The sequence below is a fragment of the Rhinopithecus bieti genome, unplaced genomic scaffold, assembly GCF_001698545.2.
Source record: "Rhinopithecus bieti isolate Rb0 unplaced genomic scaffold, ASM169854v2 scaffold_72467, whole genome shotgun sequence".
NCBI classification, from domain to species: domain Eukaryota; kingdom Metazoa; phylum Chordata; class Mammalia; order Primates; family Cercopithecidae; genus Rhinopithecus; species Rhinopithecus bieti.
Window position 1 is genome coordinate 329,197 of NW_016826821.1, and position 19,445 is coordinate 348,641.

Here is a 19,445-nt window from a genome sequence, read left to right on the forward strand (position 1 = left end):
CCACGAACTCTCTTATCCCTCAATATTTTCCATTTCGCACCATTCACTTATTTAATGGCAAAACAATATTCCTCATTCGGTCATCTCCATCTTCACATTCTTCTCCCATTCTCCAAAAATGAAAACACGCAGCATGGCTCAATCGTTTTCTCGGCCTAACATTTAATGTAGGTTTACTTCCTTTAAAAAATTCTAACTTTAGAAACACTCGTTTCCTTCCTGTTTTTTCCCTGCACTATATGCCCCCTCTAATTCTAAAAGAAAAAATACTAGTCTACTAAAGTCAAAACAATAACTTTGGATAGAAATCCAGCTACTTCCCCTTTTACTAGTTTTGGTTAATAAAGTTACTTTCTTTCTACCAGACCTCACTTGTATTAACTGGACTTTACAAGCAGTGAGCATCCAGACCTGCATTCAGTTACAAAAGAAGCCTTCAAGCTATTTTCATCAGCTTTCTAATCAAGTTAAAAAATAAACCACAAAACTGAGTATCCACTATATTCTATATATATGTATATACATATGCATTTGTATTAATAAATTATATATACAAGTAAATCTAAATTATATATTACAAAAAAAGTAATTTTTAAAGTGAGCTAGAAATGAAATAAACTATTTTAAATGTCTTGCTATTCACAATATCTTCATACTATCATTAAACTGATTTCCTTTTTTTTTTTTTAAAGGCAGTGTCTCCCTATGTTGCCCAGGCTAGTCTCGAACTCCTGGGCTCAAGGGATCCTCCTGTCTCAGCCTCCCAAAGTGCTAGGATTATAGGTGTGAGCTACCATGCCTGGTCATAATTTCTCAAAGTGCAATATACCATAAGGTAAAGGTTTGACATTAATGAGAGTGAGAATATAGATTCATACTTCCTATCATCTTCATGTTCATTTTTAAACATTTTGTCCAACTTATTAGGTCTTATTAGTCTGTGTTTTTATTAGATAGCCAATTTTATCCTGTAATGTGTTTGATGAGCATGGAGTAGGAAAATGTGTCCATTTGCCCTTTTCTTGTGTTTACATCATCGTCATTACCTTGCAGAATTTAAGACCTTTTAAAACATGTGTCCATTTGGCTAAACATGTTAAATGGAAGGAATAAATCCATATAACTAAGCAGATATATAATGCAAAATGCTCAAAGTAAACAGAGGACATCACAGGTGAAACTGATTTAGGAGACTGTGTGTAACCCACGGCACAACCATCATCACAGCTACAGACCTCTGGCAGCAGGTGTTCAACATTTGACAAAGGTTTTTCTCTCCTTCCAAATAAAACGGTGCAGTAGTTCTAAATGCTCTTCCCATACTGCCAGTGCATTATTTTGGAGACCACTGCACTAGAAACTAGGTCCCTAGCACATAGCAGCTTCTCAACAAATGTTATTTATTGAGTAAAAAGGTGTTTTTGTTTTGTTTTTTAATGTTCACAATATGTTTGAGGACCATCATGTAAACCAGAATCTGTCCCAAGTAAACATTTTGAAGACAAAAACTGAGGGAGAAAAGGACTACTTATTATAATATCAAATTTTCTTCATAAGGGGCATTACCTTCACTTTGTACCTTTCTTTAACACATTTATTCCTAGGTGTAACTGATAGTTTTGTCATTCTGTTGAATACTTTTGCCTGGTCATTTCCATTTTCAACTGATGACTACTAATAAGGAGAAAGCTATTAGTTTGTTTATATTTCTTATACATCAGCTTTCCAAAGTGTCTTGTATTTAATACTCATTGCTGTTTTCTACTAGAGTCCCCCTGGGCTTTCCAGCTATTCTATTGCATCATTTGAAAGTAGAAACAATTTTTTGCTTCCAATATTTATGCCAATTATTTGACTTACTGTCTACTGTCTTACTGCAATGGTTAAAACTACTAAAACAATGCTTAATAATAGTGACAATCATGTAAATGATTTCACGAAGTATTAGTCTTGTTTCTGATATAATGGAAATGGCTTCAGCATTTCATCATTTAGTATATGATATTTGCTTTCTGGTTTTTGGCAAACTATAAGGGCTTAAGTTTCCTTTTATTTCAATGTTATTAGTTGTTTAAAACAAGAAATGGCTCTTGGAAATAAAGTATATTTTGCTTCCAATGGGACAATAATCTGAGGTTTCTTTTAATAATGAATATGTTCATAGAACTCAGGTGAAATTAACTCTACTTGGTAATTATATATTTTTCTTTCTGATAGCTTACTGGGTTAGATTTGCTTTAAGTCATAGTTATTTGCAACCACAGTATTTTATTTAGTAAAATTGGCTTATTTTCTTTTTGGAGTTTGTTAGATTTCTAAGGGTTTTGAAAGTTTATAACATTAATATACTTAATGTTACATTTTAAGGAGGCTGCACTGTCCAATAGTAGCTAGTAGCTACATGGGGCTATTTAAATATTAAAATAAAAAACACTTAATTCTTCACAATAGCCACATTTAATTGCTCAATTGCTACCATCCTGAATAACATATATGTCATACCCAAGACAGAGAAAAATCTCTACCTCTTTCTCAGCTTTAAAATTCTCAGTTTTTTTCAATTCCTGTTGTTAGTGCTATTGAAGTTACCCAACTCAAGATTTCCACATTGGCCAGGCGCGGTGGCTCACGCCTGTAATCCCAGCACTTTGGGAGGCCGAGGCGGGTGGATCACGAGGTCAGGAGATCAAGACCATCCTGGCTAACATGGTGAAACCCTGTCTCTACTGAAAATACAAAAAATTAGCCAGGCGAGGTGGCGGGCGCCTGTAGTCCCAGCTACTCGGGAGGCTGAGGCAGGAGAATGGAGTGAACCCGGGAGGTGGAGCTTGTAGTGAGCCGAGATGGCGCCACTGCACTCCAGCCCCAGCGACAGAACCAGACTCAAGATTTCCACATCCTGTCCTTGAAGAACTAAGAAAATATTCCCAAAGCAAACCATTCTTCACTCATCTGAAACAAGGAGGAATAATCATGCAAATAAAACCTTCTTTATGCAATAGTAAAGAAACAAGTCTTTTAATTTACTGGCTACAAAGCTATCTTTATACAGTAAGCCATGCATAATACTAATACCAATAAATAAATAAATAAATAAAACCTCTTATGCAACGAATACCCCTGAAACATGACAGATCCTTAAGTTTCAAGCTCCTTTTCGTTCATTTCTATGACATTTTGATATTTACAGGCAAATTTGACCTCTGGTTTTATTATAAATGACAGTAATACTGAAAAAAAAAAAAGCAAGCTGATATTCTAGTGATTTCATCTATTTCAAACTGAGAAAGGTTAAAATCTAAAATAATTTGTTTAGGAAGCAAGAGTATTTTTAAATTCTCTTACTAAACTCTGATGTATTGCCACCGAAGAAGCCAGTTATGGAAAATTAGAAGAATACCTGCAGAGCAAACCCATATCCTTTGTTAAAAGCAAACAAGTACCAGCATATCTTAAGGAAGAGCCTTTTATGTTTTAGATTACCTCTATTAGAAAGTTTCTTCTTGAACTTCAAAATATTGCTTTTAAATAAACAAAACTCTCCCTGTTGTCTAACTTTTACATTGAAAATCTGCATCCAAATAGTTTATAAGAACGGTCAACAAAATATTTTCCTTTTAAAATTTTAATCACAACTGCTGTAGGAAATGATTCATTATCTATTTAAACTCACAAATAAAGCTTTATGTTCATTTTAATTAAAATTGTTATTTATTACAAGTGTTTAAAATCTGAAATTCAAGCCTCTTTTCTAGACAAATGATTCACATTTCACAATATTTCTTCATTTGAAAGGATGCTTTAAAACATTACCTGCCCTAAAGGAATATACTTTTAATATTCCTTTCATAATTCTTCATTCTCAAAAATTCAGCTATTACTGATAAGGATACTAAAGTTGACAAGACTATGTCAGATGTCAAAACTTATTGGTTCAGTATTTTAAATCTATTAACTCCAAAGTCTACCTCCATAAAAAAAATTAAAGTTCCTAATTTTAATCTTTGTTTCTTCTCAATCACAATAATGTACAGCACATAAAATTCCATTTGTATTGCTTAGGGGAAGGAAATCAGGATGGGAGCAAATGAAATACTACCTAACAAACAGTAAACTAAACACTAGCTCTTATGTGAAATCTTAGGAAGATTTTTATTTTCATCGAAATCTTAATTTACCTTTCATTTTCAAGTTAATCTGCTTATCTCCTTAAGAAGTGAGTTTGTGTCAAATCAGAATCGTTCCTTTTGGCACTGCTTTCTCTCTTGTGAAACAGTAACCCGATTTATATGGTTCTGCCTGGTTAATGCATGCGTCCTCTCTGGGCCCCTGTTGACATCAAGGTGGAGGGTCACTGCTCTACAAGGGTGTCCATCTTGGGAGGGAAATGAAGTAGTTCACCTATATCATGATTTAAGTCTTCTGCAGGAAAAATGTTATATGGCTCTTTAGTCCCTCAAGATGATCAGAGGACACAGTATTACAGCTCCGATATAACCTTCCCCGTTTATGAAAGACAGTTAACAAAATTCAGTCTTTCAAACATATGTCGCCTACTCTGCACCAGACACTGCATACTTGGGAAGAATACAAAGATCTGAGATATGGTGTCTGCAGTCTCCAAGGACATTTACAACTAACTAACGTGCTGCAGGAAATTATAAGGATTCCAAGAGCTGTGAGTTCAGGAAAGATTACATTCAGCTACAACTGGAACTGGGGGAAGAGAAGAGTTCAGTGATAACTTCATAAAGGATTGCAAACATAGGACAGGGCAGGGAGTCTTGGCAAGGAGAAAGTAGGGAAAGAAGAACTGAAGGCCTCAGAATATGTTGTAACTTCTCTAGGGACAAAGCACACTGCAAAAAAGGCTTTGACTTTAGTCAAGATATTTATAATCAAACACCTTAAACCTAATGCACCAATGTTTTACCTCTGATATCAATTGTTCAGTCTAACCACAAGAAATTAGTGTACAAGGAAAATTAATAAATTGAAGTAAAATTACTAACGGGCACTAGAAGACAACACATGTACACACTCCACACAGAAATAGGAAATCTGTTTGTTTCTTCATCACAGTGAGGTGTGGGAGGAATGTTAAACTACATCTTCATCAATTTACAACCATCACGGATTCCTTTTAGGCCTTCAGTGTAATGCTACAGGGTGATTCCCTGGCATTTTGTTCTAAAACCCACAAATGAGTCGATAATGCGACCAGCTGCAGCTCCCTTCCTGAATTCAGCAGCTCTGGGTGTCCACACACTTGCAGCTCTGTACAACTTCACACAAAAGCCTGGCAGTCGGCCAAGAAGACTCTATCACAGTATACGCTCCCCAAGGTTCAAGATTTTCCATTTAATTCCAATTCCACCATGAAACAACATATACTTTAGCAGACTATAGCGATATAAAACCAATTCAATTCCCATTTCTAGTTAATAAAATATGCCCCTAAAATGCAATGGATAAAGATACTAAAATATATAATCTACATTTTTAAAGGGCCTTGAATATAATTTCACTCCATCAAGATAATTAAAATTTTCTTAAAGAGTTAGTTTCCTCAGAATCTTACCAACAGCAAGAAAACAACGACAAACTTGTTATAGCACACAGCGATTTAATTGTACTTCCAAAGTCTCCCATTAAGCAATTCGTTCACATTGCTAACTGAAAATCAAGGATGAATGTTCTCAGTATCTGGTACTATAGGATGATGTGGCCCAAGACAATGTGAGACAGATACTTCAAGAATGATATTAATTTCTGTTGTCTAAAGCAGAAATACAAGCACACAGAAACACACAGTTCTGCGAATTAGGTAGCCACATCACTCTAGTACGGAAGTTTCCTGAGGGAAAGGGGAATGCAAATGTTTGCTTTAACTGCCTGGTTAATGCTTAACTTTGGTAGGAGTGTTTCACAACAGCAAATAACAATAAACTGAGCACTAACCTTTGTGTGAAAATCTTGGGAGGATTTTCATTTTTACTGAAATCTTCACCTACCTCTAGCTTCTCTCTCTCCAGGTCTGGACACCTTCCACACAAATGATCACTAAAAACAGTAGTGATCTGAATGAATAACCCTTAAGATGTCTATTCAATAGCCAAAATTTAACGGTGTTGAACCTGTAAAAATGTAAAAGACCCTTTGGGAGGCCGAGGCAGGCAAGTCACGAGGTCAAGAGATCGAGACCATCCTGGCTAACATGGTGAAACCCTGTCTCTACTAAAAATACAAAAAAATTAGCGGGGCGTGATGGCAGGCGCCTGTAGTCCCAGCTACTCAGGAGGCTAAGGCAGGAGAATGGCGTGAACCTGGGAGGTGGAGTGTGCAGTGAGCCGAGATCGTGTCACTGCACTCCAGCCTGGGCAACAGAGCAAGACTCTGTCTCAAAAAAAAAAAAAAGAAAAGAAAAAAAAAGTAAAAGACCTGGCAAACCACTGACCCTTTCTTCTTCCTTTTGATGGGTACCTTCCTATGATACAATTATCGACTAAGGACAATGTGGAAAGGATTCTCACATCATTTCAGTAGAAAGTGAATTAAAAGTGTTATCTGGACTTATCTAAAATCCCCATCTCTACCCAATAATGCCTTCATGTAACATTCAAGGGCTATCTGGCAATAAAAAATATCTCTAAAGCGATCCTTTAAATGGCTTATATCCCCCCGCTTTAATGTCAACAACCTTTTGAATCCAGGGAAAACCGATTAAAACAAGAATTGTTCATCATAATTTACCAGTCACAGAAAGAAATCTGCCTCACACCAAAGTTAAAACTGCAAAATATACTTTCTGAGCATAACCAAATGGATATGGATCATTAAGCATCACTGACAACCTAAATAACCTAGTTCTAAGTAGTCACAAAAATAGATACCTACTTCGTAATTTATATGAAATAGACATGAATATTATATCATAAAGAGAGAATAGAACCTGTTGCCAACCTCTTTTTAAAGGATACTAAAAAAAAAAAAAAAAAAATAGCGCCAGGTGTGGTGGCTCATGCCTGTAATCCCAGCACTTTGGGAGGCCAAGGCAGGCAGATCACCTGAGTTCAGGAGTTCGAGACCAGTCTGACCAACATGGTGAAACCCTGTCTCTACTAAAAATGCAAAATTAGCTGGGCGTGGTGGCACATGCCTGTAATCCCAGCAGGAGGCTGAGGCAGGAGAATTGCTTGAACCTGGGAGGCAGATTGCGGTGAGCCAATATTGCGCCATGGCACTCCAGCCTGGGGAGCAAGAGCGAAACTCCGTCTCAAAAAAAAAGAAAAAATAGCCTGGAAAGCTATGTACCAAATTCTTGACGTTCACCTTTGGGGGAGAAGAGGAGCGTGGAACTACACTGGGAAAAGGGAGACTGTCAGAACAATCTTTTTTTTTAAACAAAGCAGTTAAAATTTGTAAGATTATATGACAAAAATGTTAACTGGACAGTGGACAGGAGGAACATGGTTTGTTGAGTTCTTTTGAACATGGGTTATTACATTATCCTTCAATTTAAAATAACACAAGAAAAAGAAATTATAATAACAACGAAGAAGTAGATCTATTTCCCTGAAGCTAGGATGGATGAGGAACAGGAGGTGGGAGAGAAGAGGAGGCTGAGAAGAGGAGGCCTAGAAGTTGAAAGGAACAGTGCAAAGTAAAATCTGAATGAATAAAGACAGGCATTCCGGATGGCTCCAGTCCTTTGTGAATCCTAACAGTTCTAAAAGGAGGTAACGGCAGTAATAGCTGGCTTAAAGACTGAGGGAAGGGAGAGGAGGGGAGCACACTTGCACACACATAGTAAGAAAAACCATTTCCAGAAAATGTTAACTTACCAGTATGTACTGTAGCTACTGCAATCCATGCATACTGTGTGCTGAGCTTTATCTTGCTTTTCTGATTTCTTATGGTTGGTTAAGGGTACTTGTGCATCTTCATAATGTTTTTTTGCATGGCCATTCACATACCTTACAAAGACCAAATGAAAATTTACTTTAAATATTGCTTTGGAAATTAAAGGAGTAAGAAATGATAAAATTAAGCATTAATGAAATCAAAATAAGAAAGAAATCCTGTAACAGCAGTCAATCATGTAGTGATTTATTATATTGAATACTTAAAATATGCTCTTTTTTTTTTGAGACGGAGTCTCACTCTGTCCCCCAAGCTGGAGGAGTGCAGCGGCACAATCTCGGCTTACTGCCTCCCGGGTTCACGCCTTCTCCTGCCTCAGCCTCCCGAGTAGCTGGGACTACAGGCGCCTGCCACCACGCCCAGCTAATTTTTTTTTTTTTTTTTTTTTTGTATTTTTAGTAGACACGGGGTTTCACCATGTTAGCCAGGATTGTCTCGATCTCCTGACCCGCCTAAGCTCCTTTTTTTGCAACCAAATACTACAGTCAACTTTTAATTATATACAAGAGTAGGCACAGGCAAGGAAAGGCATAATCTATGCAAATCGGTTTCAACACCATAGATATTATTTATAAACTCCTTTGCTGCTGCTTTCACTATAGCTTTTTTTTCTCTCAGACCACTAACCCCCAACTTGGGCTATTATCAAAGACAAGCTCTGTTAAGTAAATTACTCAGCCACTTCCCACAGGGCCACAGACTCTGCTCAAGTTGCTGTTTAACATAAAGTGTTAGAGTCAGAGAAACAGGACAATGTTCCAACTCTTACCAATATAGCTTCCAGTCTTATATTTAAATGCCTGAATAATCAGCTCCTCTCATATGGAAACATGTTTGTTTAGAAATAACCCAAACAAAACACAAATCACCTTAAGCTTACAAAAACTGCTATTTCTCTACATGGACAAACATAATCAAAAGTTGATTATGTTCATAAAAATTATGTAACACATTCCAACTCAGATTTAATATTACAGCAAGCATAATGAAACTGAAATAAGGCTCCCTCTGCACATGGTGTACATCCAAATTCATCTGTGCCTTCATCTAGAGACTGCACAATTCTGTCACTGACTACCAGCATGAAGACCCTGAAGAGGCAACGTTTCCCAGCTCCTAGAAAGCAGGCAATGTGTGGAAGGCAAGGCCCACTCGAAAACTCAGTCAAAACAAATGTTGGTTAAATGGTACCAAAATAAACAGATGCAGAGACTTAGAAGACATTTTCATCATGAGGCACCTTAACTGCACCAGGAACACTTACCTTGGGGAAAGTAGGAGAGTTATGGTAACTGGGAAGGATCAACTTCAAACCTAGCCCCTCTACCCAGGAAAACTGGGCACATTCAAGGCATTATTTTTTTTTTTTGAGACGGAGTCTTGCTCTATCGCCCAGGCTGGAGTGCAGTGGCCAGATCTCAGCTCACTGCAAGCTCCGCCTCCCGGGTTTACGCCATTCTCCTGCCTCAGCCTCCCGAGTAGCTGGGACTACAGGCGCCCGCCACTGCGCCCGGCTAGTTTTTTGTATTTTTTAGTAGAGACGGGGTTTCACGGTGTTAGCCAGGATGGTCTCGATCTCCTGACCTCATGATCCACCCGTCTCGGCCTCCCAAAGTGCTGGGATTACAGGCTTGCGCCACCGCGCCCGGCCTCAAGGCACTATTAACCCCAACTCAGAATGTGATCATGTTCTTTCTCCATTTTTTCCCTGTACTTTACACTTTTGCATATACCTGAGTCCTCTGTTTATAAAACTGTACTAAAGTGAATTTCAGAGTCAAATAATGATTAAGAGGATAAGCTCAAAAACTAGACTGCCTGGGTTCAAAAGTAGGCTTTATCACATCCTGGGCATGAGAGCTTGGATGAATTATTTAACTTCTCTGTACTTGTTTTCTCATTTGTAAAATGGACGTAATAGTACTTTGTGTGTCATGGGTTTTTAGGTGATTAGATGATCCATAGTTCATAACAAATGAATGTTAGCAATTATTTTATTAGCATTCTTCTTTCTATGCCTAACTACTACGTATTCAGAATCCAAACAACAATTGCTTATAAGGCAGGCTCATTTACAACATATTTCAAGATAACATGTAACTGTATAGGTCAAGAAACACTATTTAATAAAAGGTAAGGCCGGGCGCAGTGGCTCACGCCTGTAATCTCAACACTTTGGGAGGCTAAGGCAGGCAGATCACTTGAGGTCAGGAGTTTGAAACTTGCCTGGCCAACACGGTGAAACCCCACCTCTACTAAAAATACAAAAATTAGCCACGGTTGGTGGCACATGCCTGTAATCCCACTACTCGGGAGGCTGAGGCATGAGACTCACTTGAACCCAGGAGACAGAGGTTGCAGTGAGCCGAGATCATCCCACTCCACTCCAGCCTGGGTGACAGAGTGAGACTCTGTCCAATAAATAAATAAATAAAAATAAACGATAAACTCTAAGGTATCATATGGGTTCAATACTTAATCATCTTAACTGCCTATTCTTATCATATATTTATAGTACTCAACCATGAAAAACAACAGTAATTCATTGCCACAGTAATAATACTGAATAAGCACATTACCACTTGCAAATTTTTGAGAACTCATCATCTTTACATAGTCCATATAGTTGGTTTAACTACAACACTGTAGTTTCTAAATGTATTAGATATATAAATAGTTCCGGTATATATCAGAGATAAAGTAAGAAGTATGATTACTGATATTAAGATTAGCAATGTTTTGCCTAATACCTAAATACATTAGTCAAAGAGGTGAACAGTTTTGTATAAACTAGCTAACAGGAAATTAAATATTTCCCTCATCTAGTTTTGGATTTTAACTAGACATTTTGGTCTACAGCACAAGAGGAAAAATTTCACTACATACGTCACAAATTTCCAGTAACAATCACAAAAATTTGAAAAATAACTTAAATGGGATGGGGTCATGAAGACCAGCAGAATTTATAACCCATGTATGCTATTGATAAACTATGTTTCCTAATGGGAAGAATATTCACTTTATGATTTCCCTAAAGACAAGCGGTCTAAAATTACAAAAAAAACAATAAATTTGGCAATGAACACCTGGGATTGCATGATAGAAGAATATTAACCAATCAGCTATGTAAAATGGAGATGCAAATTCAGGCTACTCTGAATTTTGTTTAATTTACTTCATCACATTTCTCCAAAACTATGTCAAATTTCTAAATTTAAGCTTGCTTGCAATTGGCAACAGTGCAACTGCAGAGTCTAGAAATTTTCCATTTATTTTCCAAAACCTATTTTAGTTTGTTGTTTAGGAACATTAATCTCTAATTTTTGAGTTTGTCAGGTCTTTTGATTGGCATGCGACCATCAAGATTTAGGTTGTAGAGCACTATGAGACTTCTGGAGAACAGAACTACATAAATTTTATTGCATTATAATTCTCACCTCTCAAAATCTAGGAGAGGAATCTGTCTCTTCAAGTGCAGAATTTAAGTGCTTCTACTTTTCTTCTTTTTTTAAAAAAAGTTATCTGTACAAAGTATTTTCAGGTTCCCCAAATCCTAGAGATTTCAAAACCACAACAGCCACAATTAAGAAATGCAGTTAACATTCCAAAGGTACTCTTAAGTGCACATGGAAAAAATAATTCCAGGACTCAAAATGTGAAAAATCAAAACTTCACCGAACAAACAAAGATGCTCTCTTCATGCAATAAGGATTTAAAAATAACAATGGGGAAATATTCCAGATAAATACAATATATATTTCAGCCTATGTAACTCAGTATGATTTCTCATTTCCTTACTGCTAAGCTATTAACTTCTACAGTAAATTCAAAGTAGATTTTCTAAGCTACAAGAGCAGTGGAAATAAATGTGCTGCTACCAGGCGAAAAACCACAGACAATATTTACTTGAGTTTGTGCTAGAAGAGTTACTATTTAAATAATATTATTTTGAGGCCAAGAACTGGGAAGAAATGCTCAGGTTTAAACTGGGGTGGGGTGAGGTAGAAGATGTTGTCCATAGAAAGTAGTGTTTTAATGGAACAATGAAACATTTGATATATCTTAGGAATTAATAATGAACTCCACAATGAGATCATTTTCAAAAGGAATTCCTTTATCCATAAACATTTTAAGTTTTTTTTTCTTTCCCAGAAGAATGGTATCATACCTGGGATTTGATTCAAAAGTCAGTAGAGGTGGGGATGGGGTAGGTAATAGGTGAAAAAAGATTGCCTCGTGTTGATAATTGCTGGGTGAATGGAACATGGGGTTCAATTATACCATCTCTGTTTGTGTGTGCTTAAATTTTACCCTAATAAAAGGTTTAAAAAACAACCATTAGGTAAACTTGTACTTCAAGAATTCCCTTAGCTCATCTTTCCACTCAAATATTACTAGCAAATTGTCTTGGTCATCAAACTAATTCTTCTGAATATCAATATGAAGAGTTTTTCTCTCCCAGATGTTTTCCCCGGTTGTATCACAGAACAAAGGGATTCAACTGGAGAAGGAAGCCCTACAGAGAATTATGCATTATGATTAACAATGGTACTAAATCCAAATCAATAAAACTCTGACATAAAGACAAATTTTAAAAAGCAAATAGGGCAGTGAAGTAATAAGTATTTCACCTACCTTCCACAGTGGACACTTGAACAAGTCAAACAGACCCAAGGGCTTTTGTTGGACCGGCACACTAATAAAAAGAAAAATACACAATATACCAATTGTATCATGTTATTTCCCAATTTCTCCCCATTTTCCTGTGATTAAGTTATAAATTCCATGGCTATGTAGGAATGCTGAAGTTGCAAATCTGTGCTTTTTGAATGCATTTACACAAAATGGCTGCCTAATTAAGTTATACTGAAAAGAATTTAAATGCATGTCCACAACAGCGGCTCATTTTAATTGCTGACTCAACTCAAATAGCTTAACCACATTAAACACATATACACTTGTCTCCTTTATTACTTATTCCCTTTTGCCACAGTCTCTGACCAGTCAACGACAGTCTATTTTCCTATTAAAAAACATTTTTTTAAGTCTAGCCATTTAATCACATGTCTCTGCCACGTAAGTCATATACCACTATAAATGACAACTCTTTCGGTTTATTTACTAAGAGGCACAATGTAAGGTTACAATTAGGAAATCTAAGCCTAGTTTTGCCAAAGTAATTTTTAGTTGCATAAAATATATGACAACTGCACATAATTCTTGCTGATGGTATAATCAAGGCATTAATTATTTTAGTTGATGTATTATAGCAGTGGGGAAGGCAAGAAGGTATGGAAACAAAATATTGATTAAAATTTTGCTTGCTGTTTACTCATTCATTTTTTAATAAGTCCTATGTAAGTAACAATGATATTCAAAAGGGAGGGATAGCAAAATCACCTGGAAAGCTTTTTGAAAACACCTATGTTCTACTCAAGTATATCTACATTGGGGTGGGGAAAGAAGTACAAAGAATATTTTGTGCAAAGTAGCTTCCCAGGCGACTTCCTAATACAACCCCTTGGGAACCACTAGTCAGCCTCCTAGAGGCACGGGAGGAGCACTGCAGCACAACCACACAGGATCACAGTAACCACCTAGCACGTTGTAGATGCTCAATAAATATTTGTGGAAGAGAAAGTTTAAATTTCTTAGTTTAGGATACCCATCTCTTCCAAGATCTGGTCTCTACCTACATTTCTCTTGCCCAATTCTGTATCACAACAGGCCTTTCTCACTGTTAAAAAAAAAAATTAACCAAAACTGGAAATAAGGTGAATGGAGAACTGTAAGCCCCTTCAACGTATACTGAAACACTGTTTAATAGCTCCTCCCAAAGATAGTTAATTATAGTACCACTGACCAGTTGACCTACTTGACTAGGACCCAAATTCCACGAAGTTACAGGTAATGTAGTTTTTTAATAATTTCTGTCCAGCAGACTCCAAAGGTTATAGTTATACTACCCTGTAGGATATTAACCAATTTTGTATCTAACCTAGCAATTTTATTTCGACGCTTTTATCTTCACTGTCTACACACATTCAGTTCCCAAATACTCGTGGAGCCAGCTTTACCATCTTACTACTGGTGCCCTCATTAATGAGTTAAATAAACCTTTGACTATGTTCATCCCATATTTGTATGAGAGGACGGGACAGGAGGTGAAAATAGAAGAGCACAGTGATTCCTGCCTGAGGGACTCTACAGTTTGGCCAGCGCAGAACTTTAGTTTTGAACATGAAAGCTTTGAGTGGTGAAATCCCCTTCTACTTGCCACAGGCCTTCCCTTTTCTTAGTGCATTCATATATTTATATTCACTATCAGGGCCATCCTTGAAGGCACTGAAGGCATTTTTTACTCAACTGGGTCTAATTTTGTTACATGTGCATGTAAACCACATGACAGAAAGGTGTGGAAGAGTACCTACCAAACTGCTAAAACAACTCTGTTAGGCAGGTACTTGGGAAGACTATTGTGAGGGAGACTGCTGGCTTTTTATTTGTACTCCCCTATGGTGTTTGCCTTACAGCAATGAGAATATGATGTTTTTACAGTTTGAGGAGAAAGCCCAATAAAATGTATTTTACAAAATAAAAAGTAAACTAGTAAACAGCTCACTTGAACAGCTATTCATGGTTTGAGGTATGATTTGGAGGACTGAGATATTATGAACATTAATATTTTGTTTCTCCAGCAAAGCTTTTTTCTCTTAGTAAATATTAAGAACTTTGGGGCCAGGTGCACTGGTACATGCCTGTAGTCCCAACACTTACGGAGGCTGAGGCAGGCAGATTGCTTGAGTCCAGGAGTTCGAGACCAGCTTTGGTAAAATGGTGAAACCCCATCTCTACGAAAAATACAAAAATTAGCCAGGTGTGGTGGCGCATGCCTGCAGTCTCAGCCACATGGGAGGATCAATTGAGCCCAGGAAGGTGAGGCTGCAGTGAGCCATGATTGCACTACTGCACTCTAGTTTGGGTGAAAGAGCAAACCATGCCTCAAAAAAAAAGATGGATGGAAGGAAAGAAGGGAGCAGGGAGGGATGGAGGGAGGGAAGGAAGGATGACTGTAACTCAAATCTGGGAGAAAAAAACTCCTATAGGTTATTATCCTGAAATAATTACAAGGTTGTGTTTTTGTTTTGTTTTGAGAAAGGATCTCACTCTGTTGCAGAGGCTGGAGTGCAGTGGCATGATCACAGGTCACTACAACCTCTGCCTCCCAGGTTCAACTGATCCTCCCACCTCAGCCTCTGGAGTAGCAGGGACTACAGGCATCTGCCACCACGCCTGGCTAATTTTCTGTTTTTCTTTTTTGGTAGAGACAGGGTCTCACTATGTTGCCTAGACTGGTTTTGAATCCCTTAGCTCAAGCAATCCTCCATGCCTCAGCCTCCCAAAGTGCCCAGATTATAGGTATGAGCCTCTGCACCTGGCCTAGGCCCAAGTTTTTAACTACCCAGAGATATTTTTTTAATTATGGAGGATTCTGTCCCTCCTTTGTACAAGGAAAAAGAAATCTAGAGCAGAATCCCCGTGACTTTGTTTTGGGTATGTTTCCTACCAAGTGTTCCTTTCTTCCTCACTCTAGGGTTATAAACCTACACACAGTACACACAATTTGATGATCTCCTTTTCCCCACTTAAGGTGCATGAACACATTTCTTCATGTTACTGCATTTATAACAGGGTATTATAAAGCTAGTCTTATAATATCAACTATCTCACAAGGTTTTATTTTTTTTTAATTTCTCAATTCAACTACACATTTTAAAAAACCAAAAAACTCTTAAGACTGAGGAGGTCAAGAGAATGGGAAGTAACTGTTTAATTGGTATAGAGTTTATTTTGGGGTTATGAAAATGTTTAGGAACTAGACAGAGATGGTAGTTGTAAAAACAATTGTGGATATACTAAATGCCACTGAATTGTTCACTTTAAGATGGTTAATTTTATGTTATGTGAATTGTGCGTCAATTAGACAGACAGATACTTGAGAGAAAGTAAAAGGGAATAAAGTATTGACTTCCAAAATCATTGGAAATAAGTGACTATGGACTGTGCCTTTTAATATATCTCAAAAACAAAACAAAACAAAACAAAAAAAACCACTTTACTACCTGCCAAGTGTGGTGGTGATTGCATCTGTAGTCCCAGCTACTTGGGAGGCTGAGGCAGAAGAATCACTTGAGCCTAGAGTTCGAGGACAGCCTGGGCAACATACAGTACTCTCTGAGGGCATAATACAGTCACACCAGATAAACATTTGAAGGCTAGAAAGATACAGAGGATAGGGTATTATGAGGGATTCTGAAGCCAATAGATGGCATTGTTTGGGGAATATTCACTCTGTTTATACAAACTTCATCCAAATCAAGAACCTTTAATGTACCCAGGACAAATATAAAATAGAATGAAAAACACTGGCTTTCAATTAAACGCTCAATTATTGTTAAGAATAGAACAGGTAATTGTACAAATCAAACAATACTACAGATAATCTTAAAACCATTTATTTTAATCACCTTTAGGGGGACTATCTTATTATAGAAGGTAGTTTCAATTTACAGATAGATGAGATTCAAAAGTTTACCTGCAGGATAAACACATCTCCCATGGAAACAGTATTAAAGGTTTCCAGGGTCGTCTGTAAAGCCCTAAATGAAACATAATATAGCTGAAATACTCATATACACGCACATACTTATACATATACCCACGCAATAAAACCACACAGTAATAAAAATATTTTAGGCTCTGAATATAGTATCTATTCAGCAAAACACAAAAATATTAAACCAAAGTGTTTATTTTTTTAATCTTAAATGCTAGTACTTGAGAGAAAGGGTGGTAAGGACAGACACTTGTGAAGGCTCAAAAAGTGAAATCTGGGAATTTATAAGGGCTCTTTAATATACCCAAACACACTTCAAGGTGATGTCAGGGAAAAGGAAGCCACGCAATTTATTTCTCACACTGTTACACTCGGCCGTAGCAGCGTGATTGGGAGTCTCATAAATGAAACTCATCTTTTATTCAGATTGTAAAATTTCCTGAAACCAAGATATCCTGTCCTCCAGCAAATTTCTTCGGTTTGCTTGGATTCTTCCAACCCTGACCGCAGTGTCTCACCTCTTGGCCCAGAGGGTGGCACTAACTAGGCTCTTTTCACTGCCTCCTTTTCAGCTACAGCTTCAGAATCTTCCTCTATCCCTGTTCTCACCTCAGCCTCAAGCTCTTCAAGTTGGCAGGAGGGCCCCTTTGTATGGAGGAGATGAAGAAGCTCTATCCTCTCCTGAGCTAGAGCCATTCTCCAGAAGGTAGGAGCTATCACATATGCTGGGCCATGGGGAGGGTGGGAAGAGCCCCAGCCTCTAAAACATGCCTTAGACTCAAGTCTTTCTCCTAAAACCACCTAAACATTTAACTCTCCTGAAAACCAGATAACTGAAGGCGCACAAAGGCATCTAAGTGACCTAGAGGTCAAAAGTGGTTTAGTCCATGCTATACTTCCAAAAGGAAGGGCAGGATGGCCCTTTATCAAGAGAGACCAGAGCAGAAACCGGGGAGTTCTGTGCCTATAGAGGCCTAGTTACACATGAATCTTTTCAGGTTGTGTTCACAAGAAAAGGAGCTCTTAGAACAAAAGCACATCCACACTGAATATGTTATTTTTACATAGCCACTGATCTTCAATATCCTCTTAGTATGCATATAGAGAATCTCATAATAGAGGATATTTGATATTCGAGGCCTACCAACAAGTCTGGAATTCTAAATTTTTGGACAAAAGGTCATACATGACTGCTTATGGCACAACTTCATCACTGTCTCTACACAGAATAGTTTAAGCACACAGCACGGACAGGTAAGCCATTTACAGTGCATCCATTATTCACCAGCTATTTCAATTGGGAGAGAAGGCGCTTTATCTTCTCGAGAATTCAGAAAGAAGAGGAGGATCAGATGACCGAGATTCTAGTACTGGCTCTACCATTACTAGCTACATAAGAGAGAACATCACTACCATTCTGGGTCTATTTCCTTAGTGTAAAATGAAGAGTAGGTGATGATCACGTTCCCTCTAAATTACAAAATTATTCAAAGAACATGCTGGGCACAGTGGCTCACACCTGTAATCACAGCACTTTGGGAGGTCAAGGTGGGAGGACTGCTTGAGCCCAGGAGTTCAAGACCAGCCTAGGCAACACAGGGAAACCCCATATCTACTAAAAATAAAAAAAAGATTAGGCGGGCATGGTGGTGCACACCTGTGGTCTCAGCTACTCCAGAGGCTGAGGCGGGAGAATCCTGTGAGCCCAGGAAGTCAAGGCTCCAGTGAGCTGAGATCACACCACTACACTCCAGCCTGGGTGACAAAGCAAGACCCTGTCTCAAAATAAAATAATTTAGAGAACATAAGGATTGGCAAAAGTTAGATGAAACAATCATATCATCCTCCTCCATAAATAAAATTCTTCCAACTCTGCTTTCTACCTAAGTCTCTTAAAAGGCTTAACAAAAATATTAACTGCTAATGTAGGATAATTTCCTAAAACAATGGTTTTCAAGTTTTTCTTGCCTCCCATCATCCCTGAGACACAAACACATTCCTACCATATTGCCCATCAGTAATAGCAACTCACTGCAACAAGAGCGTGGGAAGTGCGTGGAATCACCGTTCAGGATCATTACAGACAAACATGCTGCCACAACAGTGAAACTCAGAAACCACCCCCCTATACCATTTTTAAAGTGCAACACTCTAAAAATATTAGCAAACCATAAGGAAACATCTAGGATATGTTTTTTAAGCAAGTTCATTTTCATTTAGTTAACATTTATATGGTACATCCTGTGTGCTATAAACAGGTGCTATTTAATCCTCTACACTCCAATGAGGTACAGACCATTATTTGGCCTGTTTTACAGATGAGGAAACTGAGGCACAGAGAAGTAATGTAATTTGCTACTTTACTAAGTGATAAGGCTGCAAATTAAACGCACAGAGTGTTTCAAGGAACTGACTGTTACAAAGCAGTCATCCAAGAGACTGAAACTTTTGTTTTAAAAAGATAACATGCTATGTGTTTCTGAGTCTATATGTGTATTACATATCTGCATGTAAGTTTTTTTTAATTTTATTTTACTTTACTTTATTTTATTTTATGTTGTGTTATGTTATGTTATGTTATGTTATGTTATGTTATTTTAGTAGAGACCTGGTTTCACCATGTTGGCCAGGCTGCTCTCGAACTTTTTTTTTTTTTTTTATTATACTTTAAGTTCTAGGGTACATGTGCATAACGTGCAGGTTTGTTACATATGTATACTTGTGCCATGTTGGTGTGCTGCACCCATCAACTCGTCAGCACCCATCAATTCATCATTTATATCATGTATAACTCCCAATGCAATCCCTCCCCCCTCCCCATGATAGGCCCCAGTGTGTGATGTTCCCCTTCCCGAGTCCAAGTGATCTCATTGTTCAGTTCCCACCTATGAGTGAGAACATGGNG

The 19,445-nt window shown here is 37.7% G+C and overlaps 1 protein-coding gene across 4 annotated transcripts in view; it reads right to left on the reverse strand.

Annotated features, from left to right (window-relative positions):
• Positions 1–19,445, reverse strand: part of USP3 (ubiquitin specific peptidase 3) — a 94,526-nt gene that overhangs the window by 47,427 nt on the left and 27,654 nt on the right. The window contains exons 1-5 of one of the 4 annotated variants that reach the window (XM_017863680.1): positions 16,520–16,573; positions 16,047–16,199; positions 12,559–12,619; positions 11,361–11,476; positions 7,845–7,976 (exon numbers count right to left, since the gene is read on the reverse strand). In XM_017863680.1, the coding sequence (XP_017719169.1) occupies positions 7,845–7,873 (29 nt within the window). In that variant the 5' untranslated portion in view covers positions 7,874–7,976; positions 11,361–11,476; positions 12,559–12,619; positions 16,047–16,199; positions 16,520–16,573. Of the gene's footprint in view, positions 1–7,844; positions 7,977–11,360; positions 11,477–12,558; positions 12,620–16,046; positions 16,200–16,519; positions 16,574–19,445 lie in introns of those variants that run through there. The other 3 variants (XM_017863677.1, XM_017863681.1, XM_017863679.1) reach the window with 3 other exon arrangements.